Source organism: Choloepus didactylus, chromosome 14 (genome assembly GCF_015220235.1).
Source record: "Choloepus didactylus isolate mChoDid1 chromosome 14, mChoDid1.pri, whole genome shotgun sequence".
In the NCBI taxonomy this organism is placed as follows: domain Eukaryota; kingdom Metazoa; phylum Chordata; class Mammalia; order Pilosa; family Megalonychidae; genus Choloepus; species Choloepus didactylus.
The window spans coordinates 99,761,264-99,786,505 of NC_051320.1; the positions used below are offsets into that span (position 1 = coordinate 99,761,264).

Genomic DNA, 25,242 nt, shown 5'->3' on the forward strand with positions numbered 1-25,242 from the left:
TGCATGGGTCATTTTCCACGTACGGTGGTGTCCGTGGGGTAGATTCCTAAAAGGGGTGTCCTTTATAAATTTAGATGGATAATGCTGATTTGTGTCCCTAGAAGTTGTTCAGATTTGCAAGCCATCTAGGGGTGTTTGGGATTGTCCATTTCCCCTACAGTGCGCCTGTCATCGGTGCGATTCATTCTCCATCCCTTCATTCAACATTTACCACGTGCTAGGCGCCAGGCCCTCCTCCAGGTCCTAGGGACAAATGAGGGAACAAAATAAGGGCTTAGGACAGATTTGATTTGCATTTCCTTTTTATATGTGGTGTTTTAAAAGTCATTTGTATTTCCTCTCCTGTGAGTTGTTCATAGTTTGCTTATTTTTTCTTAATGACTAGCAGAAATTTATATTTGAAGAAAATTTACCTTTTTGCCATAATATGAGTTACAAATATTTTTCCGAATTTGAAGGCTGTCTTTTTCGACCTTGTTTATTCTGGGTTTTTTAAATGTGATAAAATTTATCCTATCCACATTTGATATATTTCTAGGACTTCTCCAGTGTGAGTTAATGACAAACGACCAAGTTGACTCAGTAAAGTGCTCAGTCATTATTGGAACAACAGTAATTTTCAACTGGGAAGGGGATGTGCAGTTTGAATATATCACGATTAACTTGTATGTCTTTACATATATATATAATTTTATTTTTGTAAACTGACAACGTGGCCTAGTGTTTAACGGAATGAACAGAAAACATCTTTGCCCAAAGCATTGGGGGCACTGGGAGAATCTCTTAACCAAGCACGGAGGCGTGGGGCGTCCGGCGGGCACGCCTTCCTAAGGGGTAACTGACTCGTTCTTTTAAGTAGCATGGTTTAAAACACGCACACTCGCTCACACCGCAAGTCCACAAACGCCACAGACGAGCGGACGGCCGGGCCGGTCATCGTCCAGTCGACGCTGTCCACAAAGCAAGGAGCCCGAGACCGGGGCTCTGACCTTCCGGGGGGCGGAAAAAACGCCTAACACGACACACGGGTCATCAAGCAGGACGAGCTGGGGATGCTCTGAAAACGAAGGAGGCTCACAGGAGGTGAGCAGCGGGGAAGGTCCGGGTAACGGCGACAGCAAACGCGCAGAGGTGGGAAAGGGCTCGGCCTGTCGGCAGAGCCGACGACACCGGACCGCGCGGCCGGGCAGTCGGGTGTCCGCGGGACGCTGCAGCAGGTGCCGGCGAGCCGGGCGCCCAGGGCGGGCGGCTGCGTAGCCTGAGCTGTGGCCTCTCTAGCCGCCGCGGAGGCCTCGGCTCTCGGTGGTCGTGGGGCCGCCAGTGAGGAAGAAACGCGCAGCCGGGGAGGCGGGGCTCGTGCCTGGCTGGGAGCCGTCGCGCTCCAGGATTGGCGGGCCGGGCGCCGCCGGAGGGGGCGTGGCCCCTGGGGATTGGCGGCTGCCCTGCGGGGCGGGGCGACCCTTTGTCTGGGCTGCGGGAGGTCGTCGCGTCGCGGGAGAGGCTGTGGCGTGGCCGGTGAGTTGGGGGCGCGGGTGGGCGCGGCGGCCGGACCCTCTCCCGGCGGCCCCCGAGCTGGCGCGTCCTCCGTGGCCGCGTCGCGCGGCGGGCTCCAGGCTGCCGGGGTGGGCTCGCGGCGCGCCGGGCCGGAGCTCGGGGTCTCGGCGGGAGGGCGGGGGTCTGCGTCCGCCCGCGGGGCCCAGCCGGCGCCCCCTCTCCGGGCCGAGCGTCCCGCGCTGCTCGTGGCCGCCTTTTCCTCGCTCGCGAGCGCCCTTGGCTCCCGGCTGAGACCAGCTCGCCGTCACGGAGTTTACGCACGGCTCATCACTTGCTTTTTTTGAGATGGAATTTTTTTTTTAATAGAAAATATGGTATTTCTTAAAATGCAGGCATGTCAGGGAAACGTAACCGTCGCCCCCGGGTCCCCGCCGCCGAGGCGTCCCGCCCCGCAGTCCGCTGGGGTCGGCTGAGTACCGGTTCCCGAGTGGCGGTGAAGGTTGGTTCGCCATTGGTTTCCTTTGTGACTTGCCAGTTCGTAGTCTTCGCCCACTTGATGTTGTTTTCCTTAGAGATTTGGGTAATAAAAGTGTAACTTAAGGAAATGAGAATTCTTCCATATATGTTAAAAATATTTTTTCCCAGTTTGTCGTTTGGCTCCAATTATGGTGTTTTGGTTTGGGTTGGGTTTTTTTGTTTATTGGTTTTTGAGATAGAAGATTTTAAGTTTGGTACAGTGAGATATTTTCCCCTAAGGCTTTTGGACTTTGTGCTATGTCTAAACAGGCCTTCCTCACTCTGAGATTATTTTAAAAATAAACTCTTGATTTTCTCTGTTATTTTAAAATGATTAATCCATCTGGAGTTTGTTTTAGTGTGGGCAAGGTTGGAATCCAGCTTCTTTTTTTTTCCTAAATCATAGCCATTTCTCGTTCTATCTGTTGAATAATTCATCTTTTCATTGATCTGAAAAACCTCCTTTGCCAAATACTAAATTCTTACGTGTCTTTGAAACCATTCCTGGAGCTTGTGGTGGCTTAGATGTACGTGAGGTTTTGATTTAAACGTGGCAGATCTGTGGATTTCTGCCCCTAGGCTTTCTACTTTGGTATTTTGCTTAAAAAGGCCCACCCACCCTAAAATAATAATAGAAATTTACTTGTATTTTTATCCAAGTTCTTTTTATAATGGGATTTTAAAAACTTAACCCTTAAACCCATTAAACTTTCAGTATATGGTATAGGATGAGATCTGGGTTTTTTCCCTGCTGTGCCTTTTATCTCTTTGTCTTTGCTCTTTTTTCTGGGAGATTTGTTGAGCTTTATATGAAAATCTAATTTTATTTTTTTCCTGAATAGTTAACCCCTGGTTCCAGCACCCCTTACTGAGTGCTTGTGTTTTTGTGGACTTGGCCCGCTCTGTGCTCCTGGAGCTGCGTTCCTGGCCCTGCAGTTCACGGAGCTCTGTGGCTGGTTGAGCCCCCACTTGTCTTCTTTCTCAGGGTCTTCTTGGAGGTGTTCCTGTGTTTATTCTCCCAGGTGAATGTAAGATTAATTTGGTCCTAACTCACCCCCACCCTTGAGTAAGAAACATGTTAATGTTGTGCATAAAGTGTCTTCTTTTTGAGACCTGGCTTCTGTGTCATTCGTATTGTCTTTTCTTGACCTTCAAGTTGTGTAGTTTTCTTCGTAGGGATCCTGCACATCTCTAAAGGGTATTTGGACCTGGTTTCTTTTGGGGCCATTGTGAATCCCTTCTGTTTTCTGACTAAGTGTTGCTGGTGGATAGGAGGGTATCATTTTGAGGTGCATGTATTTCTGATCATTTACTCCTGAAGGTGCTTCCACCTGGAGGGTGGGAGCTGGGGGCTTCAGGAGTGGGCAGGGCTTTCGGCAGCAGAGCCATGGGGTGCGGTGGCCGCCTGGGAGAGGCTCTGTGAGCGGCCACACCAGGCCCGGGGCCAGGCTGCATGTTGCCTGCGCTGGAAGCTCTGAGAGGACGGCCAGGCCTGCCCATCACCTCAAGGCTGCCAGTGATTCTGACAGGTGATAGGCTTCTAAGGTTTCAGTTACAAAGCAAAAAAAAAAGAGACCTTCAGTTCTAAGCCGTTTGTGTCACTGTGGTTCCTTTTCTGTCCTCTCCACGTGTGCCTGTTTGCAGACGCCCCTGTCGCAGCACACACGAGGGCCGTGTCCCCTGGCAGCGTGTGCCCTGCCTAGTTTTCTCCGGAGTGACCATGCTGCTGTGAGCATTTATGGACTATCTTGTTTTGGGTCATTCCTCGGGGATGTTTCCAAAAGCGAAATTCCTGATCTGAAGCATGACCCCTTCGCACTGCAGCTGACCCAGCCACAGCTGGGCCCTGGGCGGGTGCTGTGCCCATTTGCAGATCTGTGAGGTGGGCGGCGGCTCTTGGGGGACAGCTGCACAGACTCCGTTTCCCGGCCCCTGGGAGTGGGCGTCTCTACAGGGCTTGTTATGGTTCCATCTTTCATTTTGTAAAAAGTGTGCTTGCTTCCCCCTTTGTTTTCTGGACACTGTTGGAAGAGCTGCGTTCTTCCAGAGCAAAGTCTGGAGTTCAGCGTCCGAATGGGGGTGGGGGGTCTTGTTGGAAAGCTGTCCCAGGCTGTCCCAGACGGCTGTTTCTCCTGCCTTTCTCGGTGGCTGGGGTTTAGGTTTGAGTTTTGTGTTTTGCATTTTACGTGTGTCACAGGCTTGTTCCAGGAGACCCAGGCCTTAAGACCAGAGTCCAAGGAAAGAAAAATTAATATCTAGCTAATGCTGCTTTTGAGATTTGTTTGTTTTGTTCACTTTAGCAAAATACAACCATCGTTTGTGATACACTTTTTTCACTTGGCAATATACGAAGGGGACCCCTAGGTCGAGATCTGATGCTCTGCTTTCCCTCGAGTTGGGAACCTGATCTGGAAGGGGCCCCTTGGTTTTGCTGTGCCCTCCGCATCCATGTCTCTCACTCACGTTGGCAGCCTGGTGTTAGCCTTGGCTTTTCCCCGTGTGGTAGTGGAATCGAGTCCCGCAGTGTCCAACTCCGTGCCGGTAGCTCTCAGCACTCCCTGCACCCACCTCGTAGTCCCCGGTCACCATCAGAGGTGGCCAGGGCCTTAGCTCCCTGTTGGCGGGGAGCGGGTTGCAGCCTTAATGAGTTTGGGGGCGTGTGTAGGAGAGGACCAGTGGTGGTCTTTTCGTTAGGCCATCTGGGCTGCCCAGCACAGCACTGGCCGTCCTCTGGTGCGTGTGTCGCCTGCATGGGGAAGGACCACGGTGGTTGTTGCTTTGCCTCCAGCCTTGTCATCGTCTGTACCCCCCCCCCCAGGAGGCACAAGTCCCAGGGTGTCCGGCGCCCTCCCGCTCGGTCCCACCCGCTCGGTCCCACGCGTCCTGTCCTCGGCCGGCAAGGAGAACAGAGGGAAAGAGGGAGAGACACAGACAAACTGACACTTGAGGCACACAGCGGCAGTGAATGCAAGCCTTTTACTGGAGCCAGGAAGAAAACTTTCTCTGTTACATATTCCACACGAGGCCCTACACCCCGCGGGAGAACAACCTCTATGCGGCCGTCAGGCACGGCTCCCTGTGGGCTGTCTCTCCGAGGCTAGCGCGGGCACTTTCTTATATACGATAGTTACAACCAATGTGCAGGCACTACGTAAGCGTGTACAATAGGCTAGCAGGCAGCCGCCGCCCTAAGCGTCATATGCGGAAACGGGATGCAGGCGCCATCTTGGCTCACTCGATGGGCGGGGGTAACTCGAGAGCAGGTCTCGGCATGTCCAACAGGCCCTAACTCTAGAGCAGGTCGCGGCTCGTTCACTAGGCCCCAACCCGGGAAGCGGCTCTCCACATCTCCCCCTTTTTTATATATTTCACCCAGTGTCTCCATTGATGAGTGTACTCCCGTGGGCTCGAGTGACCCACTACATGTTTTGGTGCTTTGGGGAGTCTGGACTAGGCCCCTGCCATTTCACGGCAGAACCTCTGGCACCGACCAGAATGCTTACCTCATATAGAGACCGGAGAGCCCGTGAGCTGGAAACGACGTGACTCTCCCTACCGGACTTTGCCTTGTAACTGGGTAGTGATAGTTGGGACAGGAGAGTGGCATCCAGCGTCAAAGGCGTCACTAGGCGTCTCTGTGCAATGGCCAGAGCCCCGTGCGGCCGTCACCGGGCTCCCGCCTACGAGACTCGCCTGAGACAAAATTTGAGACTGCTGGAACTATCAGCTAAATCCGGGATATGACTATGGACTCTGCCGCGAACCCTGCCCCAGAGTGCCCCACCCCGAAGGGGATCGATCAGTCTAGGGCTGGCTGTCCATGTGAGGGGGAGTAAAGGGGTTAACTGTAGTTCAGCAAGGTGGGGGCTCAACGCTGGCAAGGCGCTCAGGCGATTGTCCATGGCTTTGCTGCTGCAGGCTAAGCGAAGGAGTCACAGGCGGAGGGAGGTTCAAAGTCCAACAGTTCAGAGAAGCCGGAGCGCGGCGTCGGTGCGATGCTTTTGCGACCGAGAAAAGCCTCGTGGCCGTCGAGCCGACCGATGGCGACGGGGTCGCGGAGGATTGGCTGGTCCTCCGGAGCAGTGGTCATCAGAGGTGGCGAGTTGCTGGTAAAAGATAGCACTGGTCTGCTTCCTCACAAGTTGGACGATTCTGCGAATGATGCATGGTCCTAAAGCAAGAGCTAGAATAATTATTATTAGGGGGCCAAGAAAGGGAAGGATATATGGGAGGACGGGAGCGAAGAAACTGGACCAATAACTGGCAGCCTCACGATCTCTTTTACGTTTTTCCAGTCCTTCCCGGACCTTCTTTAGACTGTTCTCTGCAAGACCTGTGGTATTGGCATACACACAACACTCTTCCCCTAGGGCGGCACAGAGGCCTCCCTCTTTGAGGAGCAGAAGATCGAGGCCTCGGCGGTTTTGGAGCACCACCTCAGAGAGGGAATTAATAGAATTTTTAAGATGGGAAATAGCGTCTTGTAGGTGACGGATGTCCTCGTCGACAGCAGCCCGGAGATGAGTTAGGGCGAGACTGTGACTGGCTAATGCAGCAATCCCGGTACCAGCGCCTGCAAGACCTAGGAGGGTGGCAACCGTGAGGGCGGTGATGGGTTCTCGCTTTTGCAGCTTGGCAGGAACTGCAGTTGTTTCCAGGCGGAGGAAGAAGTCTTCCTCACTGTGGTATAGGACCCTGTAAGCAGGACTGCTTTCCACTTCCGGTTGTGTGCGGACTGGATGTCTCCGGATGGGTTATAGCACGAGTTATTGATGCGCTGGAAGAGAAAAGAAAAACATTTTTCTCAGGGAGAGACTTCTACCCTGGAAAGGTTATTATTAAGGGGAGCTTAATTTTGGATACTTGTGAAATTACAAGATGGCCAGCGTAAAATCTGGGGCATGGCTAAGGCCTTTAATTATAGCTTTAAAACCTAAGTAATGGTGGAGCAACACAGGGTTGTTTTCAAACAGAAAGCTCACCATGTGCTTTATATCAAAATCATATTTGAACCAGAGCCCTGATTCGAATTGTTATGTCTCCTAAAGATTTTAAATGCTTCTAAATCAAATTAATATTATTTCAGAGCAAATTTTTCCTTTTCCACCTTATAGAGTTTCTTTTAATCCACAATCTTAAATTTTTATGCCGCTGCAAAATAAAATTATCAGCAAACAAAGATCTGTAAATTAAAAGAGTTCACCATTTTAGTACAGAGTGCATGCAGCTATATGATAAGATTCCTTTAAACTCTAAAGACAATCCATCAGGGAAAAACTTTCCAGTGCATGTTATGGAAATGATTTGCACTGTGATAGTAAAATGAGGTTTTTGTTTTGTTTTATGTTATGTTTTAAAGACAATTCTAAATCATCTCTCTGGAAAGCAAGACCTCAAACTCTTTATCAGGACATTTCCTTCTCTTATGCAAATAGACAGTCCGAAGGCAGTGAGTCATCTCAATCGATTGTTCACAGTTAGCCACAGACCGATCTCCCTGCTCCACTCCCTCCCCCCTTCTCACCACCGCACCCGACCAGTCTTACATGGAGTCAAAAGTATGAGCAGACAAATACTGTTTTATTTACTAGTATAGGAAATTTTCTTAATAGTACAATTCAACAGCAAACTGAAAGACGTGGCTCCTTTGTCCAGATCAAATTTTTGTTTATATAATTTATATACTCAGCACCTCTTCTATATGGTTGTCATCATGAACTATGTTTCCCCGAGAACAAAACCATGCAGTCTTTCCTCAAAGCAGCACCACAACATGAATGCATCCATTCCAGTCAACAGCATCGAAATGCCCACCGTAAGAAAGGAGAGTTTCCCAAGCAACACACGGAACACAACTCCAAGAACGTGGCTGCCCCCAGCAGTGTGCTCTCAATGTCAAGGAAACATTGCCCAGGTGGGAGCTCCCATCTGCATCCAGTACACCCTTTCTCGCCGGCTCTCTCTTCCTCTAAGTACCTGGACCGCTGCACACACTCTCGCCTCCCGGGTGGCTCGCGGCCAACCCCCAGTTCAAGGATCGCGCGAACGGTCTCCCATATAGGGACTAAAGGTGGATTCAGACAAACGTTAGTCCGACGCGCCCAATCTATATCGTGACCAAACTTTAGCCAAGAAGGCAGACCGAGGCTGCCGGAGGAGGGAAACCAGGGGGCAAAAATTTCAACATCATTAAGAAACTTCTGTAGGGAGCTTTTCCTAACTGAAATACCCCTCTGCTTCAGGAGGGCTTTTAAAGGAGCTAACAAGGGTAAACTTTCAGACTGCCCCATGCTTGCAGTCGGCACTGTACTTTTAGCTAACAAAGATAAACTTTCAGACTGCCCCATGCTTGCAGTCGGCACTGTACTTTCAACCACTCGGAGAGCTCTTCCGAGTCCCCGGGACCGCCTGAGAATCCACGGGCCCTGACTCTCACGTAAAAGGAGCACTCACCTTCTCGCGCTGGCCGGGCGCAGGAAGTCCGCTGTCCACCACCAGCTCAGCTGGTCAGAGCTTGGTCGAGTGTTCGAATTCCCCGTACGGGCCACCACTTGTCCGGCGCCCTCCCGCTCGGTCCCACGCGTCCTGTCCTCGGCCGGCAAGGAGAACAGAGGGAAAGAGGGAGAGACACAGACAAACTGACACTTGAGGCACACAGCGGCAGTGAATGCAAGCCTTTTACTGGAGCCAGGAAGAAAACTTTCTCTGTTACATATTCCACACGAGGCCCTACACCCCGCGGGAGAACAACCTCTATGCGGCCGTCAGGCACGGCTCCCTGTGGGCTGTCTCTCCGAGGCTAGCGCGGGCACTTTCTTATATACGATAGTTACAACCAATGTGCAGGCACTACGTAAGCGTGTACAATAGGCTAGCAGGCAGCCGCCGCCCTAAGCGTCATATGCGGAAACGGGATGCAGGCGCCATCTTGGCTCACTCGATGGGCGGGGGTAACTCGAGAGCAGGTCTCGGCATGTCCAACAGGCCCTAACTCTAGAGCAGGTCGCGGCTCGTTCACTAGGCCCCAACCCGGGAAGCGGCTCTCCACACCAGGGTGCATCCGAAAAGGAATGTATGAGAGAATCTGTGCCCCATCCCTGCCAGCAGAAGCTGCCATCACTCTTTACATGTTGCTGTTAAGGGTCTAGACTGTGACCTCATTGCCCCTTACTTTCATTCATTCAGTCAACAAACATTCAGCCCTCTGCTGCTCTCTGAGCTTAGTCTGGGCCTGATGGTGCAGCAGGAGCTGGGTGGACAGGACTTGTCTGCGGTGTCGGGGGCACAGAAAACAGACCAGGGAGTGGAGTGAGGGCTGCAGGCTGGGCAGGGAGTGGCGCGGGGCTACTCCACCAGGATCTGAGGAAGGTCAGGGTCCAAGTGGGTCTCAAGGGCGTGGCCCTGGGAGGGCCTCTGAGCAGAGGAGGGTTGACTGAGGGCAGGAGCAGTGCAGGCTGGGGGCTGTCACCCTCCCGGATGCGCCAGCACGGAGATGGGGAGTTGCAGGTTGGGCGCAGGAGCCCACAGCACCCAAAGGCGCCTTCTGTTCAGCTCAGCATTCAGACTGGCTCCAGGGTGGCTGAGGACACAGGTGAGAAGCAGCTGGGAGGCGAGCTGCACCCTCATGGTTGTGGTCACTCAGGTGCCCGGGGTCACTTCTGCCACAAGCATGGTTGCCTCGTGGCGTGGAAGACCGTCCGTCTCTGGGTTCCAGAGAGATCAGGGGTGGACGTTCACCGGAGGTCAGGGTCCCTCACCAGGAAGGTTGGTGGTGGGCGGCCCGTGCACCTGGGTGGGGGGAGTGGCGCGTGGGGAAGGCCCCCCAGCAGCGGACTCTGCTCAGGAGCAGTGCCTGGGAGACCTGGTGGGGAGACGGCTGCAGGAGGGGGTGACTGACCTGCCCCTGCTGCCCACAGTGGGCCAGGACTGGGGATTGCCCTGGCTTTGGCCACATGCAGATTGTCGGAGACCTGAAGGTGGGTGGAGTGAAGCTGAGACACAGCAGGTCTGTGTGCTGATGGCCCCACAGGAGGAGAGACTGGGTGCGGCCGCAGGACAGCTGGGCCTTGCGAAGGTGGGCGAGGGGGCGGCCGCATGGTCAGTGGCAGCCATGGGACCACGTTACACTTATGCTTAACCTTACCTGAAGTTTATTATTGTGTGTCCCATCTGGGCAGCTGCTTGCGCCAGCACAGGTTAGTAAAGAAACCGTCGGTTTCCCACTGGCTAGCAGTTTGCCGCCTTTGTCACCTCTTCAGCTCACGCGTGCGGGACTGTGTGTGGGTTCTCTGCCCTTCCCCAGGATGGCTGCGGGCTGGGGATGCGGGTCCCACCCTGTTCTCGCAAATCCCAGTCTTGGCTGTTCACCAGCACTGATTCTTCACGTGAATTTTAAGATAGTTTCATTCATTCCTTTATAAGACCTGTAGGAAATCTAATTGGGATTCCATTGCCCTGAAACACTCAAACGCACACAGGTTTGGAGGGAACTGAGATTTGGGGAAAATGCAGGGATGGGGGAAGCTGAGCCTTGGTCTCTCCACCCCCAAGTCCCCATCCTCCTCCTCAGAGGGAGCTGCCGCTAGAAGTTTTTTGTGTATCTTTCTGAAAATTGTCTGTGCAAACAGGCATGTCTGTGATGTTTTATAAGTCAAAGAAGGCGGCTGCGGTGTCGGCCGACTTCCTCCCAGGCCCGTCCCGGGGCGGCCGCCACACCCGCATCGTGAGCGCCCCACGCGCTCTTGAGGTGTCTGACAAACCCTGTGGTCACCCAGGTCCCCGCTGAGAGCGCGCAGAGGCCGGTGTGTCCTCGAGCCGCCCTGTGGCTTTCTGGTCCTGCCGCCGCGGAGCCCTCAGGCACCCGTCTTCCTTGGACAGATGCACCGGGGCGGTTCCCAGCGCCCCCGTCCCTGGCAGTTTGGGTGTGACAGACGCCGCGGCTTGTCTGAACCCGAAGCCCAGGTGCCTCCCCAGAGGCTGCCCGCCGCAGCGTCCCTGTCCCTTTGTCAGCAGGTCTTTCCAGTGGCTTTGGCCAAATCCCTGGGTCACCCTTGGCTTCTCCTGTCCACAGACCCTGGGACGCCACCCAGGGCTCATCCCGACCGCGGCCGCCGCCCTCCTCTGCTGCCTGCGCCCCTGCGGGGCCATCGGCCGCCGGCTCTCACGCGGGGCCTGCTCGGCTTGTTGCCATTACCTCGCGTCCTCCACGAGTTCTACCACATGAGCTTTTGTTTCACGTAGAGTCTTTTTTTGAAGTTTAATGCATCTGCATCTTCTCAAAGGAAACCCCTTGGCATAAGACCCCTCAGACCTGATCACCTCGATTAGTGGTGCCTTTTCCCGAACTTTGTGTAAATGGAGCCACATGGTGCCCGCTTCCTTTCACGGTGCTATTTTGTGAGATTTGTACCATATTGTGCTTAGTGGTGTGCATTGTACACTTTTATCTTGGAGTTTTGTCACATTTTCCTCATTTTACAGCATTTCATCATATGTTTAAGGTGCAGGAGCCAGGCATGTTAGGTTGCTACAAACGGATACACTTTTTCTGTGAAGTGGCACCTTTAAGTCAAAAGCAGGTTGTCTCTCATTCATACGTGCACCGGGCACAGGCTCTGCATACACTGGTCAGGTGAGCGTGAGCTCCCAGTCCGGTCGTGGGGAGCAGAACCCCGGGCAGCAGTGAGCGAGGCGGGTGGGGGGCCGGCTGGGGCTCTCTGGACTCTGGCAGTTTCTCATGCCCTGCAGGGCTGGGGGGTCGCTGTGGTGCCTCCAGTGACCTGAAATTGGAACCCTAGTCGACAGAGAAGCCCCAACTCAGGCTCACCAGGGGTCTTGGGCGGAGGCCACTCAGGGTCTGGACTTTCCCCCCAAGGCCATTATTGGTCCCAAATTTTTAGTCCGTGCCCTGAGGGAGCAGCAGGCCATGCCTCCGGGCCTTGAGCAGAAGTGGAGGCCAGCGCCATCCCGACCCTGCCCTGGTGGCATCTTGTGGACTCCTGGCTAGCGGGATGAGATGGGCCAGCGGTGAGCCATGGCCAATGGCCTGAGCCTCTCCAGCCTCATCCAAAAGTGGAGAGGAGAGTCCCGGGGTCCTGGGGCCCCAGGGTCCAGCGGGTACATGTGTGTCCACAGGTGTCTGAAGGGATACCTGCGCTTGCTGCCCCCAAGCCCCTGGGCACAGTAAACATGACCTTCCTGGGCGGCGCTGGCCAGAGCAGGCCTGAGGACCGCCTGTCGTTCGTGCCTGGACACAGCTCCTGGGACCACGGGCTCAGAGTCCATGGGGGCCAGGGAGCTGGGGGTGCGGCAGGGGTGTGAGAGGCCCTGCCCTGCCGTGCCCCTTGCCAACTACCTGCCCAAAGGGACCAGAGACCCCCTCCCCCCTGAGGCCCCCCAGGAAGTTGGGGTTGCAAGGAGCAAAGCTGGGCCCTCATGTGCTCCTTCCTCTCCCTCAGCCCCACCTGCTTCTTGGCTTTTCATCATCTTCAGAGGCCCCGGGAGACCTGGCCATGGCAGCAGCCAGGCTCCTGCCACCGGCAGGACCCCAGGTAAGTGTCCCCACAGCCAGTGCAGCCCAGAGCCCCTGTGGCCAGCAGGCTCCTCCCAGTCTTCTCACACGTGGGACCCCTGGATCCTGCCAGGCCCCTCCCCTTCATTCAGCCCCAGCTCTCAGCCCACCAGACTACTCCCTCTGCTGTACCTGTTGACATCTACTCCCCATTGCGAGGGTGGAAGGCTTTGTGCCACCCTAGAGCGGCCCTTGTCGTTCCAGGCCTCAGTAACCTTCGAGGACGTGGCCGTGCTCCTCTCCCAGGAGGAATGGGCCCGCCTGGGTCCCGCACAGAGGGGCCTCTATCGGCACGTGATGATGGAGACCTACGGGAATGTGGTTGCACTCGGTGAGGCCCCCAGGGGCGGCAGTGAGCCGGGCCTGTGTGTGGGGTGTGCGCTCTATGTGCATCTGTGCAGTGAGCCAGGCCCGTGCGTGGGGTGTGTACTCTGTGTGCATCTGTGCAGTGAGCTGGGCCTGTGCATGGGGTGTGCACTCTGTGTGCATTTGTGCAGTGAGCCGGGCCTGTGTGTGGGGTGTGTACTCCGGGTGCATCTGTGCAGTGAGCCGGGCCTGTGCATGGGGTGTGCACTCTGTGTGCATTTGTGCAGTGAGCCGGGCCTGTGTGTGGGGTGTGTACTCCATGTGCATCTGTGCAGTGAGCCGGGCCTGTGTGTGGGGTGTGCACTCCGGGTGCATCTGTGCTGGGAGGGAGCAGGGGGCAAGGCCGGAGGGGGGTGGGGTTGGGGCCTCCCAGGGGCTGGTGGGCCATAGACTCCTGGGCTCCCTGGCATTTGCACCTATCAGGCATGAATTCCCCTGTTGGCCTCCCAGTGGGTGCTCGTCTCCAGGGCACTTTGTCCATCTTTGTATCCCCACATGCAGGTTGGGGGAGGTTGGGAGACTTGGTGTGGGTTATTGAAAGGGCTTCCCTTCCCCTGAGCAGGACTTCCAGGATCCAAGCCTGATGTGATCTCCCAGCTGGAGCGAGGAGAAGAGCCATGGGTCCTGGATGCACAGGCGGCTGATGAGCACAAGCACCCGTGGAATGACCACTCCGGTGAGTGAGCGGGGCAGCCTGGGCGAAGACCCCCTTTGCCCAGCCCCTCACTCCTGTGTAGGAGTGAGATTGAGCTGCTGATGGACACCACTGTGGGTGGCCCCCATGAGGTATGAGACCTTGTCAGGCCTTCCCTGGCAAAGGCAGGCCCAAGCTGGGTGTGCTGGAGCCGTGGGCCGGAGGGCTGCTGGGCAAGGAGCCCGTGCGTTGGAGGACGCAGCCCTGAAAATGGGTGAGCAGTAGAGTTGGGCAGAAGAAGGCAGTGTCCAGAGCCAGGCTGAGGGCAGCTGAGGCACAGGAACGGGTCCTGATCACAGATGTACTGACTCTGTCCTGCCCAGAGGGACAACACCTGATTAGGCAGGTCCCTATTCTTATGGCACATTCAGGGGGTTATGTGATTGATTTAGAAAAATACGAAGCATGCTAAGTGTAGAAGGGAAACGTCTTACCATGAGACTTACTGATGAAGTGCTGAAAGTGTACTGTTTGAGATTGAGAACAAGGCAGGAGAACGTAACTTCATATCTGATTAACATTGAACCATGTGTCCCACATGTGAATTAAGGAAAAAAACCGAAAAGTGCAACAAAACTAAGGCAATAAGAGCTGGAAAGGAAAAGGAAAAGTTATTTGCAGTTTATGTGATTGTATACTTAGAAAACCCAAAAGAATTCCCAGAAGATTTATTAAAGTTAACAAGAAATTTTTAACGTGACTGGGTGAAAAATCAATTGTAGTGTCTTTTCTCAAATGAAAAACTGGTTGGAAACAGACTTAATTCCACTCAAATCAGCCAACGGTAACAATTGTTCTATATGACCTATTCTCAACCAGTTTTCCAGTATGAAAAAAAAAAAACACACACTATACCTGAACTTCTGTGTGTAGTCTTTCTCTTACTAAAATAGCCAGGAGGGGAAAAATAACTTGTATTTCTGTTAATCAGCAACAGAGGTGTAAATTTAAAAAACAGATAATGTTACAGCAATACAACATTAGAAATATAAAGTACTGAGAATTTTATCAACAAAAGATGTGCAAGACCTTTGTAGAGAAAATTATAAAAGGGAAGATGACAGAAGATACAGATAATCCAACCCCAGAAGCAGCATTCAGCACTTGCTTCAGGCAGAGAGCATCCAGCTGCAGGGAAGTGACACTGAGCTTCAGGAAAGCCTCCATCGGCAGGGCCCGGGCCCGGGCCCAGCACAGGTCACTGGGTGCACATGGTAGTTCCTCTACTGGATTCTGCTCTTGGGTGCCACAGTTTTAGACTTGAAAGCAGCAACTTGTTTCTTAATGATGTGTAGACAGACAGTCCACCTCTTAACTGGCCTGCAAAGTCGGATATCCAGAGAGACCTTTTTCTTAGAGGAACAGTGAATATGCCAGCCTCAGAAGAGTTTAATTTTCCAATGAACGTAAAAGAAGGAACATTACCATATTACGTCGTGGGAATCTTACACTGATAGCTTTGAACTGTTTGCAGCTGTAATGGTTGAGAAAATACGGGGCACATTTTGCTGCTGCGGAACCAGACAGTGGGCTCTGTGGTGGCTGTCTGAAGTCTTACCTGACCAAGAGACGTCTTAGACGAGAGCCATTCAAATTTGATGCAGAAGTGTTTGTGAAATGTCTCCACCAGCGTGATGGGTTGGAGATAGAGAGGAAGTTTTTGCACAGAGGTAGCTGGTTGGTTGCTCTGTCTCATGCTCAGGCCGTGGCGGGGACATCTGGAGTGTGCTTTTTGCCTTTTGGTCAGCGATGTGCATTTAAACAGAGGCAGCCTGGGGCTGTGTGGCATTAAAGCCAGTGCCGCGTCCCAGAGGCACCTGAGGATGAATAAGTGTTTGCACCCACCCACCTGCCCTTGCTGTGTTCCATTCAGTGAATTGCAATTATTTATGTGTTGTAACAGCAAATGAAAGGATTTTTCCACTCTCAAGATAAGTGCTTTGTTGTCACTTCAACTGTATGTTCCTTTTGCAAACTTTAAATGTGATAGCACTACACATTTGTATAGCTTGTACATACCAAGACAGTTTATTTTGTCCATGGGTTAAGTGCATGTTTCAACTTCTTTTTAATCCAGTATAGTCCCTGAAGGTGTATCGTGTTCCACTAGAATGTGAAGATATTCCCTGGTGCACTCTGAAACTGTGTGTCATCCTTATATGATATACATGATCTCTCCAAAATACTAGGGAGGGGTTTTTTAATTAAAATTTTATTTCAGTGAAATTGCTTTTTTCCCTTTATTTATCACACATGAAATACACTTCCCTATCAGATACTTAAAACAACTAAAGCCGTTATTCTGAAAGCGAGTGATTCTTCGCTGAAGCCATGCCCTTGCACAGCGTGGATGTGAGATGGCAGGGCAGGTGCACGCCTTGCCAGGGTTTACAAGAAGCTTGAATCTGCCTAGCAGATAGTCATAAGTGGCTTTTATGCTATGAATGATTGATATGAGTAACATCTTGTACAATCTGTTTCTTATTTACCATTGAAGTCATCTTGCTCGTCTTGTTACTTTGGCATCAGTTCAGAAGTCATCCATTCAGGAAGCTTCAAATAATAGAAAAGATAGTTTTCAGTGCAAATGAGTAATTATTTCTTTGGCCTTCAGGCTTTATTCTGTGAAGATGAGCTTATAAGTCACAAAACAAAGAACTAAAACTTGTCTGCAAGTTTAAAAAACTCATAGTATAACTTTAAGATCTATAATTTTATTAAACATGATGATTCAGGTGTTTTTTTTTTTTAATAACCTGTTAAATAATTGCTGTATCAATTTATCAGTATAGTATATAAGTAATAAGTAAACTGCTCTGAAGAGAATAAAAGATGTAGAAATACCCAACAAGAAAAGTGAACAAAAACCTTGAACAATTTCCTGAGAGAAGAGAAAACCACATGGCCGGTAAACATGAGAAAGTTCTTCCCTCGTTAGTCAGCAGTGAGATGGGAATCATAACCACTAATGTACATCACTTTATGTGGTCCAGAGTAGAACGAGGAACAAAGAACAAATGGAACAAATACGAAAGAAATAGCAGGATAATATGCTTGTTCTGACCATATGCAGATGGGCTAAACACGTCATTTAAAAGCAGAGATTGTCAGATTGGATTTAAAAAAAACAAATACCCAACTATATGTGGCCTACAAGAAATGCTCTTTAAGTATAAAGACAAAAATACATTAAAAATAAAATGATGGAAAAATTTGTTCTAGCTCTGATTGCTAGCAAAGAAAGCTAAAATGGCTATTTTGATATCAGACAAATAGATTTCAGAGCAAAGAATATTACCAAAGGTAAAGAAAGTCGTAATGACAAAGGGGTCAATTATTCAAGAGAATATAACAATATTAAGCATTTATGCATCTAATTATAGAACTTCAAAGTACATGAAATAAAAACTGATGGAATCTCGAGGAGTAATAGACAATTCATGATTATGGTCATATTTCCAAACTATTCTCAATAATTGATAGACGAAGTAGGAAAAAAATCATCAAAGATACATTAAATTTGAACATCAAACAACCCAACTTGATTGGCATTTATAGAACCCTTCACCCAACAACAGAATATACAGTCTTGTCAGGTGCACATGGAACATTGGATTGGCCTAGACAGATAGAAAATATTGTGGACCATTCAAAAAAGGAAAAAGAAAAAAACAAAAGCCCTCAATGAGTTTAAAAAGAGTCAAGTCAAATAAAGTATGCTCTCTGTCCACAATGGAATTAAATTAGAAATCAATAATAGAAAGCTCTGGAAAAATCCCCAAATAGTTGGAAATTAGAAATCATTCTAAATAATTCATGGGCCAAAAATTAAAAGAAATATTGAACTGAGAAAATATAAATACAGCATATCAAAATTTGTGCTATACAGCTAAAGCAGTACTTAGAGATTTTTATATAGCGTTAAAACACCTGTATTAGAAAATAAGGTCTCAAATCAGTGGCCTCAGCTTTCAGCATAAGAAACTAGAAAAGCTCGAGTGAAATCCAAAGTTAGCAGAAGAAAGGGGGTAATAAGCTTGACAGCGGAAGTCAGTGGAATGGAAAACAAGGTCATAGGGAGGAAACCCTTGATACCCAAAAGGGTTCTTTTGAAAAGATCAATAAAATTGATAAACCTAGTCAAAGTGATCAGAGAAAAGATGTAAATTTCCGATCCCAGGAATGAAAGAGGTGACGTGACTACAGATTCTACAGGTATAGAAGGAGAATTATGACCAGTTGTTCTCCAATTTGGTAACTGAGGTGAAAATGGATAATTTCTTGAGAGACGTAAGACACTGAAGCTCCCTGAAGAAGAAACAGATAACCTGAATTAGTTCTAAATTAGCTCAGTAAACTGAGCTTGTAGTTAAAAGTCTCACACACAAGAAAACACCAGTCATGGATGACTTCTCTGGTGAACTCTGCCGAGCATTTAAGGGGGGAATAATGTTGGTTCTTACACATCCTTCCAGAATGCTGGAGAGAACACTTGTGAACTCATTCTGTGAGGCCAGTGTTACTGTGTTATCAAAAGCTTACGAAGACATTGCAAGAAACCGTTATTGTTGATGAACGTACAGTAGAAAGTTGTTTTGCCTGCTTTAGGTACTTTGCATTTTGTAGATTATCTGGCTCCTGGTTGCTAGGGTGGGAATGATGCTTTGTCCAGCTCTGCCTCCTGGGGGAAAGAGGTCAATGTATACGTAAAGGGGACATGGGTGATGCGGCTGGGTTGGTTAGTGTGCCCGTGGCATCGTGTGCCTCTGTTGGTCACAGTGAGAAGTAATTCAGTGCCTCTGAGTGACCGGGTAACACTGAGGAGAACGTCAACTGAATTGGCAACAGTGAGCTGTGGAATGGTTGTCTGGTGATAGGAGCAAGGGCTTGGATGTAGATGTGGGAAAAGAGGAAGATGAAGAATCAACAGAGAAGCCCCCATCCTGATCCTGAAGAGGTGCTCATTCTAGGAGAAGAGCCAAAGATTTATTTTGGACTCTTGAATTGGAGATTCTGGTGGGACATCTCAGGGAGAGGTCTGGTAGAGGGCAGAGGGCCCACCTGAGCCCTGGAGAGCAGTTGGGGCTGTGAAAATCGGTGTCCTCATGTCGAGAAGCTCAGAGTGAGAGTGGGGATAGCAAATCTCAGGGAACTGGCTGGTTAATCAGACCTGGAATGGGACTCTGGCCTCTGAGTTACCACATCCTCAGTGTTATTTCTGGAGGGCATCCCTGAGAGCATCCCTGAGGAAGTCTCCCCTTCCCACACCCACCTCTTTCCCAGATGAATCTGCTGATGGCTTGCTACAGTCTGCAGCTGCCTCCATCCTTTTGCAAGAAGTGTTAGCATTTGGCTTGTCTTAGTCCTTCCAAGATAACCATTCCTTGGCTATCAAAAGACCTCACAGATCAAATCAAGCACACGTTTTATTTATTGGTCGTCTTCAAAACACTTTAATTAGAAGACACTTCTTGGATGTTTGTGCCCATCTTAGAAGGTTCCCTGGAATTGGGTATGGAATTCTCATTCTATTATTTTTCAAATGCCTTTGTTGGGGGTTGAGGAGACCTATTACTCAGCACTAACCAACCAAGTTCTGGACCAATTAGAAAGTAAGACTGGTATGACATGAAAATACCCTTAGTACAGATGAAGCACCATTGGGGAAATGTAATTTATTGCCATTCAAATTGGCTTCCTGATACTCTACAGAATCAGGCAGACATACCACCATCAGGCAGTGAGGGACCACCACAGACTCCCCATGTTGGGGGCCTACCTCTGTAGGCCTTTGAACGTGGAGGAGCAGAGGAGAGTGTGGGCTTACTGGGACCAGACTGGCTCCCAAGATAAGAGAGGCTGAGCTGAGAATGCCCAGTTCTTACCCAGACAAGCCAGTCAATTAAGTCATTCCTCCTGTGGAATGAGGAGTGAGGGGTGTACCAGTGGAGCCCGTGAGCATGGAAGCAAACAGAAGGAACAGGGAAGTAGTCACCTCGGACACACACTTTGATCCTGCACTAGCCCCTGACCCCTGAGTGTCTCTGGGTTAGAGTGTGCAATGTTGGGGTTCCCCCATGGGTTGTTGATAGGTGCCTGACTCGTTCCCTGGGTTTGTGCTCCCTTTAACAGGAGAAAAGAGAGGCTTTCCCATGACCGTCTTCTGCAACAGTAACATGACAATACAACTTTTTTGTTTTAGTGCTGCTCCTAACACAGGGCTTTGGAAAGGCAGTGGTGACAGCAGTGAGGGTGGGATTGGTGTGCTGAGGCCATTGTCCTATCCTGCAGAGGAGGCCCGTGGATTCTTTGCTTTCAGGAAGATTCAAAGGGCCTAGCTACATTTCCTGCTGTCCTAGAGAGTCAGCCTCTTACTCCTTTTAGTCCTGACCCTTGGGCCTAGTTCCATATATTGTGTGGCTTTATGAAGATCACAGCCCATCCTCCATAAACAGTATCTGTTCCCCTCATCATTCTTGACTTCTGAGCAGCATCCTGTAATCTCAACAGCTCAGTCTCTGAGATGTAAAAACAATCATCCTTAGCTCTGTCTGACTTCACACACAGCCCATAGAGCCCCTTGACTTTACTGTGAAAATGTCTCTGTTGCAGCCCTGCTCTGTATCCACACTACCACTCCCATGCAGGCCTCATCTCTGCTCTAAACTTGGCAACAGATTCCCATCATTTCTCTCTTCTCCAGTCTTGGCTCAGCTACTGCTGTCTCCACACTAAATTATCTTCCTCAAAGGAGAGGTCCCAGCATACACACACACACACACACACACACACACACACACACACACACAGTAAAGCAAATCATTTTCTGGGAAAAATTTCATTAAAATGCTAAGAAAGTGGCAGTGATAAACAAACAAAGATGTCTTTACCAGCAGCCAAAGATGTGAAAGAAGCAGCACAGGTGCATCTGGAGATGGTAACTGAGGCTGATGTGGTCATTCATGCTAAACCTCTCTGCTCCTAGTGATTTTAGGGAAATATTCAATTCACACGGAAAGCTTCCATTCCTGATTTCCAATGAGAGCTTGCACCTCCCTCCACTCCGAGGCCAGACTTTGTGGCTGTGCAGTTTCCCCAGGATCATGCTTGTGGTCCTAGCATTTCCCACTCCAAAATGGCCTCTGGAAGCGAGCCCACACACAAGACTCCAGGGAGTCAATGAGCTCTTACCTGGCTGCTGCTCGTGCCTCCCCACCCCCATGCCATGCATTCGAACTAGGGTTTGCGCCATACCCACACTGTGCTATTATCCTCAGTGTGTTCCTGTTTGGATGCATGTTACCTTCCCATTTCTAGTTGACTAAGACAGTTGGGGTTTTTCCGTGCCCTTCGCTTCCTCACACAGTTACATGTATTCAAGGAACCACATCCTTGCCAGCAGCCCCTTCATCAGCAAAGCTAGTTAAGGGTTGGCTTGCTCTGCTATCTGAGTGGTGTTAACATTTCCACTTTCACTTTGTTTCAGAATATGAAACCAAAGGCAAGAAACAAAATAGGGATTTGAGTCTGAAGCCATTAATTTCAGAGGAAATAGCAGTGGTTCTGGGAAAAACTCCCATGGGAAAGATTGATCAAGAATGTAATGATCAAAGCTTCTGTCTGGGTTCAAACCCAGTTGGCCATCAAGAGGTTCAGGTCTTGAGCCACAATGCACCACCAACTCAGCACCCAGTGATTCCTCATGGAGATAAACCCTACAGGTGCATTGAGTGTGGGAAATCCTTTGGTCGGAGCTCCCATCTCCTTCAACATCAGCGAATCCACACTGGAGAGAAGCCCTATGTGTGTGGCATATGTGGGAAAGCCTTCAGCCAGAGCTCAGTCCTCAGTAAACACAGGAGAATTCACACAGGAGAGAAACCCTATGAGTGTAATGAGTGTGGGAAAGCCTTTAGAGTGAGCTCAGATCTAGCTCAGCATCATAAAATACACACAGGAGAGAAGCCCCATGAATGTCTCGAATGTCGGAAAGCCTTCACTCAGCTCTCACATCTTATTCAGCACCAGCGGATCCACACTGGAGAAAGGCCATATGTGTGCACATTGTGTGGGAAAGCCTTCAACCACAGCACCGTCCTGCGGAGCCATCAGAGGGTGCACACTGGAGAGAAGCCTCATGAGTGCAGTGAGTGTGGGAAAACCTTCAGTGTGAAGAGGACACTCATCCAGCATCAAAGAATCCACACTGGAGAGAAGCCTTACACCTGTAGTGAGTGTGGGAAGGCCTTCAGTGACCGCTCGGTCCTTATTCAACATCACAACGTGCACACTGGGGAGAAGCCTTACGAGTGCAGTGAGTGTGGGAAGACCTTCAGCCACCGATCCACCTTAATGAACCATGAGCGAATTCACACTGAAGAGAAGCCCTATGAATGCTATGAATGTGGGAAGGCCTTTGTTCAGCATTCACACCTGATTCAACACCAGAGGATCCACACCGGGGAGAAGCCCTACGTGTGCAGCGAATGTGGGCATGCCTTCAGTGCACGCAGATCTCTGATTCAGCATGAGAGAATTCATACAGGTGAGAAGCCTTTTGAGTGCACAGAATGTGGCAAAGCCTTCAGCCTGAAAGCAACTCTGATTGTGCACCTAAGGACCCACACAGGCGAGAAGCCCTATGAGTGCAACAGCTGTGGAAAGGCCTTCAGTCAGTATTCAGTGCTCATCCAGCATCAGCGGATTCACACGGGCGAGAAGCCCTATGAGTGTGGGGAATGTGGGCGTGCCTTCAACCAGCACGGGCACCTGATCCAGCACCAGAAAGTGCACAAGAAGCTGTGACCCTCGGCTGCCAAGAGAGGAAGCCACGCCGGAAACTGCACACAGGACCGTGAGAAACCTTCAACCCGGGAGAACCTTCTGTTAACTCGCCAGAAAGCTCTTCTGTTGTGATTTGGTATCAAAGAATAATTCCATTGACACACATTGGGCATGTTCTTCCTATTAAAATACTTCAGTGATGCCTGTTTTTTCCCTACATCTCAAAATTATATTGGAGCATAACCATAATATTGTAGTGAATTTTGGTAAAGATTTAGTCACAATTATTTAACTTCAGAGGGTTTATTCAGAGTAACTAAGGAACATTAAGGCATAAGGACTATGGTCATGATAAATTTTTTACATTCCAAATAAAACTTTTTGCTTGGAACATTTCATGCTTTTCCTAAATATAATGAATTAGACCATTCTAATTACTGCACTTAAAATAGAATTGTGGCTATTTTTAGTATCGTGTTAAAACACTAAAGTGCTTTGTGTATAAAGTGATATAAAATATAGTTATCAATTGTTCTGTAAATGACTGGAAATCCTAAATGTGTAAAGCTATCTATTTAGTATAAAAAATGAAGAAAGTCTAAATACACATTAGGAAGAAACAGGGTAAATCTAGAATACCCTTTATCTGGTGCTTTAACTTTATTCAAACTTAGAGGGGATGTTTAAACTTTGTAGTGGAAATTAATTTTTTTTTCCTCAAAACTGCCCCTATGACCTACAGTCCCTGCATCGTAGAGACCATGTGGGTCCCTATGTGGTCATAGGAGGACAGCCCCATCCCGAAAGCCCCAGATCTCAGAGTTGCTATACCAAGTGGGTCCTCTCTATGCCTTAATTGTTTTTCATAAAATGTTACAAAAGAGAGTAAGTTAGTGCATACATTATAAACAACCAAATTCTCTGAAATTCCAATAGCTCTTTTTTTAATTGTCTTTACTGTTCTGTTCTTCTATTTGAGGGTTGGGTTTTTTAAATATTTTATTCTTATATTCAAGAGAGTCTAGTACCCTTTTCCATATATTGTGATGAATCTGGCTTAATGGCAATTAAAATTTTGTGTTTAATGTGTTCAAAATGATTTGTTCTGTTTTAAGAAATACAGTCCTTTAAACTGAATTTATAACAAAGCCATTTCTGATAATGTCCAGACGGAGAGGAAGCAGATACTGCATGAGATTCAGGTTTCTTTTGCTTCTGCTAAAATGTTGACTACTGGTAAAAAAATACAATGCTTTTGTTTTCCTCTTTTGAAAAAAATTGAGTTATCAGTATAAGGAAAAAATGAGGGACTGCATGCTAAGTTTCAGACAGAGTTTGCATTCACCTCTGTACTGGTTTGTATATATTATGTCCCCCAGAAAAAGCCATGTTCTTTGATGTAATCTTGTGGGGACAGATGTATTAGTGGGGATTAAGTTGGAATGTTTGGATTAGGTTGTTTGCATGGAAATGCGCCCCACCCAACTGTGGGTGGTGACTCTGATTGGATAATTTGCATGGAGGTGTGGCCCTGCCCATTCAGGGTGGGTCTAAATTAAATCACTGGAACCATATAAATGAGCTGACAAACAGAAGGAAGTCAGTGCAGCTGAGAGTGACATTTTGAAGAGGAGCTACAGCCAAGAGGGACACTTTGAAGAAAGCACAGGAGCTGCAGATGAGAGACAGTTTGAAGATGGCCATTGAAAGCAGGCTCTTGGTCCAGAGAAGCTGAGAGAGGACAAATATCCCAAGTGCAACTACGAGTGACATTTTTGAGGAACTGCAGCCTAGAGAGGAACGTCCTGGGAGAAAGGCATTTTGAAACCAGAACTTTGGAGCAGATGCCAGCCACGTGCCTTCCCAGCTAACAGAGGTTTTCCGGACGCCATTGGCCATCCTCCAGTGAAGGTACCCGATTACTGATGTGTTACCTTGGACACTTTATGGCCTTAAGACTGTAACTGTGTAACCAAATAAACCCCCTTTTATAAAAGCCAATCCATTTCTGGTGTTTTGCATTCTGGCAGCATTAGCAAACTAGAACAACCTCCATTTGAAGACATTAATGAAAAAGCAGAAATCACTGAGGTGTTATTTCAGAAGAGTTCACAACAACTTAGTTCTTAATTCAAGATGAGCTGAGATGGAGGTGTTACTTCAGAAGGGGCAATCATTTACTGAATGTTACTTCAGGAGCAAAAGAAATCGCTGAGGTGTTTCTTTGAGGAGGAGATATGATTACTAACTTGTTCTTTCAGAAGGGAGCTTATTGAGGGTTCCTACTGACGGAGGAGAGATTAATGGTGTTGATACAAGGAAAAAAAAGAACTGATGTTTCTTCAATGAGGAGATAAGATCACTAAGTATTCATAGAATAGCTAAGAATACTGAGAGGAAATATGAAAACTGAAGTTTTATGTGAGAAATGGAGTTGAGAAGACACATGGCTTCAGAGAGCAGCTGATCACTGAGGTGTTATTTCAGAGGGTGTGAGAGACTGAGATGTTCCTTCAAAATAGCTGAGATCACTGGAGTATTCCTTAGAAAGGAGCTGAGATCACTGTTACTTAAAAGACAACATGAAATCACTGAGGTTTTACAGGGGAGGTAAGATGAATGAAGTGTTTCTTAAGAAAAGCTGGAATTGCTGATACTACTTCAGATTGGAGCTGATATTGCTGAGGTGTTACTTAACAGGAGCACAGATCACTGAGGTATTACTTGAGAAAACTGATAAGTGAGGGTATACTTCAAAAAAAAAAAAAAAAAAAGGTAAGATGACTGACCTGTTACTGATGAGAAATCAAGTTTATTG

At 49.1% G+C, this 25,242-nt stretch overlaps 1 protein-coding gene across 4 annotated transcripts; it reads left to right on the forward strand.

The window, feature by feature from the left end:
• Window positions 1-23,881, forward strand: ZNF250 (zinc finger protein 250). 4 transcript variants are annotated; one of them, XM_037802402.1, is made up of 5 exons: window positions 1-19; window positions 12,468-12,560; window positions 12,785-12,911; window positions 13,509-13,622; window positions 21,127-23,881. In XM_037802402.1, the coding sequence occupies exons 2-5, from the start codon at window positions 12,522-12,524 to the stop codon at window positions 22,443-22,445; spliced, it is 1,599 nt and encodes a 532-aa protein (XP_037658330.1). In that variant the 5' UTR covers window positions 1-19; window positions 12,468-12,521; the 3' UTR covers window positions 22,446-23,881. The 4 variants fall into 4 exon arrangements, with proteins under 4 accessions (XP_037658330.1, XP_037658328.1, XP_037658327.1 ...); XM_037802400.1 differs by lacking the exon at window positions 1-19 and adding an exon at window positions 1,457-1,515; XM_037802399.1 differs by lacking the exon at window positions 1-19 and adding an exon at window positions 1,580-1,993.
• The last annotated feature ends 1,361 nt before the right edge of the window (window positions 23,882-25,242 follow it).